The sequence below is a fragment of the Apis dorsata genome, unplaced genomic scaffold (genome assembly GCF_000469605.1).
Source record: "Apis dorsata unplaced genomic scaffold, Apis dorsata 1.3 scaffold_1058, whole genome shotgun sequence".
Classification (NCBI taxonomy): domain Eukaryota; kingdom Metazoa; phylum Arthropoda; class Insecta; order Hymenoptera; family Apidae; genus Apis; species Apis dorsata.
The window spans coordinates 151,507-153,532 of record NW_006264156.1 but is presented as its reverse complement, the minus strand read 5'-3'; the positions used below and the strand labels follow the sequence as shown (position 1 = coordinate 153,532).

Here is a 2,026-nt window from a genome sequence, read left to right as displayed (position 1 = left end):
TGTAATCTATAACTTTTTTAAATAATTTTTTATACATAATAATATAATAATCTATTATATAAATAATAATATACGAATTATATATATAATGATTAGATTTCATATTATATATAAGAATAATAATTAGTATATATAATATTAGATCTATTAAATATTATTTTAATATTTATATTCATGAAAATCAAATTTTTTTTATTCAAAAAAAATTTTTATATTATATTATATTAAAATTTTTTAAAGAAAATGTGTAGTTTTCAAAATAATAATTCGTTATGAAAAAAATTTGTATGTTATTTGATATATTATTTTTTAAATAAATGTAATAAAAAAATGTATGAAGATTAAAGCTAAATTGTTAGTTATTACAATAATTTAAATTTTTTAAAAAATTATCGAAAAACAAATTAAAGTTCAACATTAATATCTACATCTTTAATATAATATTTGATTCTTTACATTTTTTCTAAGTAATGGAAAATGATTATTATATCAATTTACATTTCATTTTAATGTTTTTGTTTTTCCAGTGTATTCTTTCGCTTAACTCTTTGAATCAGCTCTTCTATCTGGATAAATCATGATTTATCAGTGGCTATAGATGCGTTGCTGACATATTATATCAATATATTCTGTTGCTATATGTCGACATATCGACAAAATGACTGGAAGTTTGATATATAAATAATAACAAACCATGATATTAATAAAGTTTATATATACAAACGCAATAAAAATTAATCTAGTATAGCCAAGTGTACATGAATTCAATAAGCCTTGAACACTAATTTATTCAGAAATGAAATTTTAAAGGCAAAAACTTTTTTTTCGACTTATTTTTTCATATAGATTCATCTCCTTGCGGTTTATATCTGATTAATGATATCTTGTACATAAAATAAATATTTATTCATTTTATATTATATAATAAATAATCAAATCTAAAATTTTTTATAAAATTAAAAAACTTTTCATCAAAAAAACAAAGTTTTCATCCAAAACTCGGTTGTGATTTCATTCAGAAATAATAATCACGTGATGAATTTTTTTTGTTATGCAGACTTCCGTGCCGAAAGAAAATAACGACAATGAAGATGCTGGAGAGGAAAGCGATACTGGAAGTACAAATAGTTCACATCATTTAGCTAACAATAATTTACCGACAAAATTGCTCGATCCTATGGCTTATCTGACATTTGACAAGGTTCGTTTAATTTTATATATATATTATATTATTTATATTATTATAATATTATATTATGTATATTATATATTATATATATATTATATTATATATTATATTATTATAATATCTTATATATTATATTATTTATAATAAATATACACATATATTTATTTTATACATGTATGTGTGCTTGCGTATGTATTTAAGGAATCAAAATTAAAATTATTTATAACTCTCAATTGATATTGAGAAGTCACAAGTGATCACAACTTTAAATAAGATGTTTATGGTACATATTTAAAATGTTAACATAGTTATATTTTATATTTTAAACCAACAATATTTTATATTTATAATCGACAAATTAAATGATATTATTATTTTATTAAAAATTTATTGTTATTTATTATTTAAATGATATTTACTATAATATATTTAAAACGAAATATGAATTAATATTGAAATATTACTTATAATAGCTATCTAAGTATTTATCTTATATATAAATAATTATAATTAAAGTGATGTCATAAAAATAAACAAATATATGTAATTATATTTCTATTTTAAAAAAAAAAATTTATAAAACAAAAAATATAAAATCTATTATTCATTTTGATTGTTTAGTAAAATGAATTCCAAGTTTTTCATACTTAAATTAATATCAGAGACATTGGATTTATATTTATATCGATTAATAAAAAAAAATATATATAATTTCATTTAATGTAAGAGTAAAATAATAGATATATTTTTACAATTTTTGAAACTTTTCACTTTCAAAAAAAAAAAGATTTTTGTTTTCAATTATTTTAATTATATATATTACATGGCACTTTATTT

At 17.5% G+C, this 2,026-nt stretch overlaps 1 protein-coding gene across 2 annotated transcripts in view; it reads left to right on the top strand.

The window, feature by feature from the left end:
- The window catches only part of LOC102676986 (zinc finger protein 354C-like), an 11,340-nt gene that overhangs the window by 3,202 nt on the left and 6,112 nt on the right, over positions 1 to 2,026 (top strand). For both annotated transcript variants that reach the window (XM_006624457.2, XM_031514569.1), the window contains exon 2: positions 1,058 to 1,201. In XM_006624457.2, the coding sequence (XP_006624520.2) occupies positions 1,058 to 1,201 (144 nt within the window). The remainder of the gene's footprint in view (positions 1 to 1,057; positions 1,202 to 2,026) is intronic.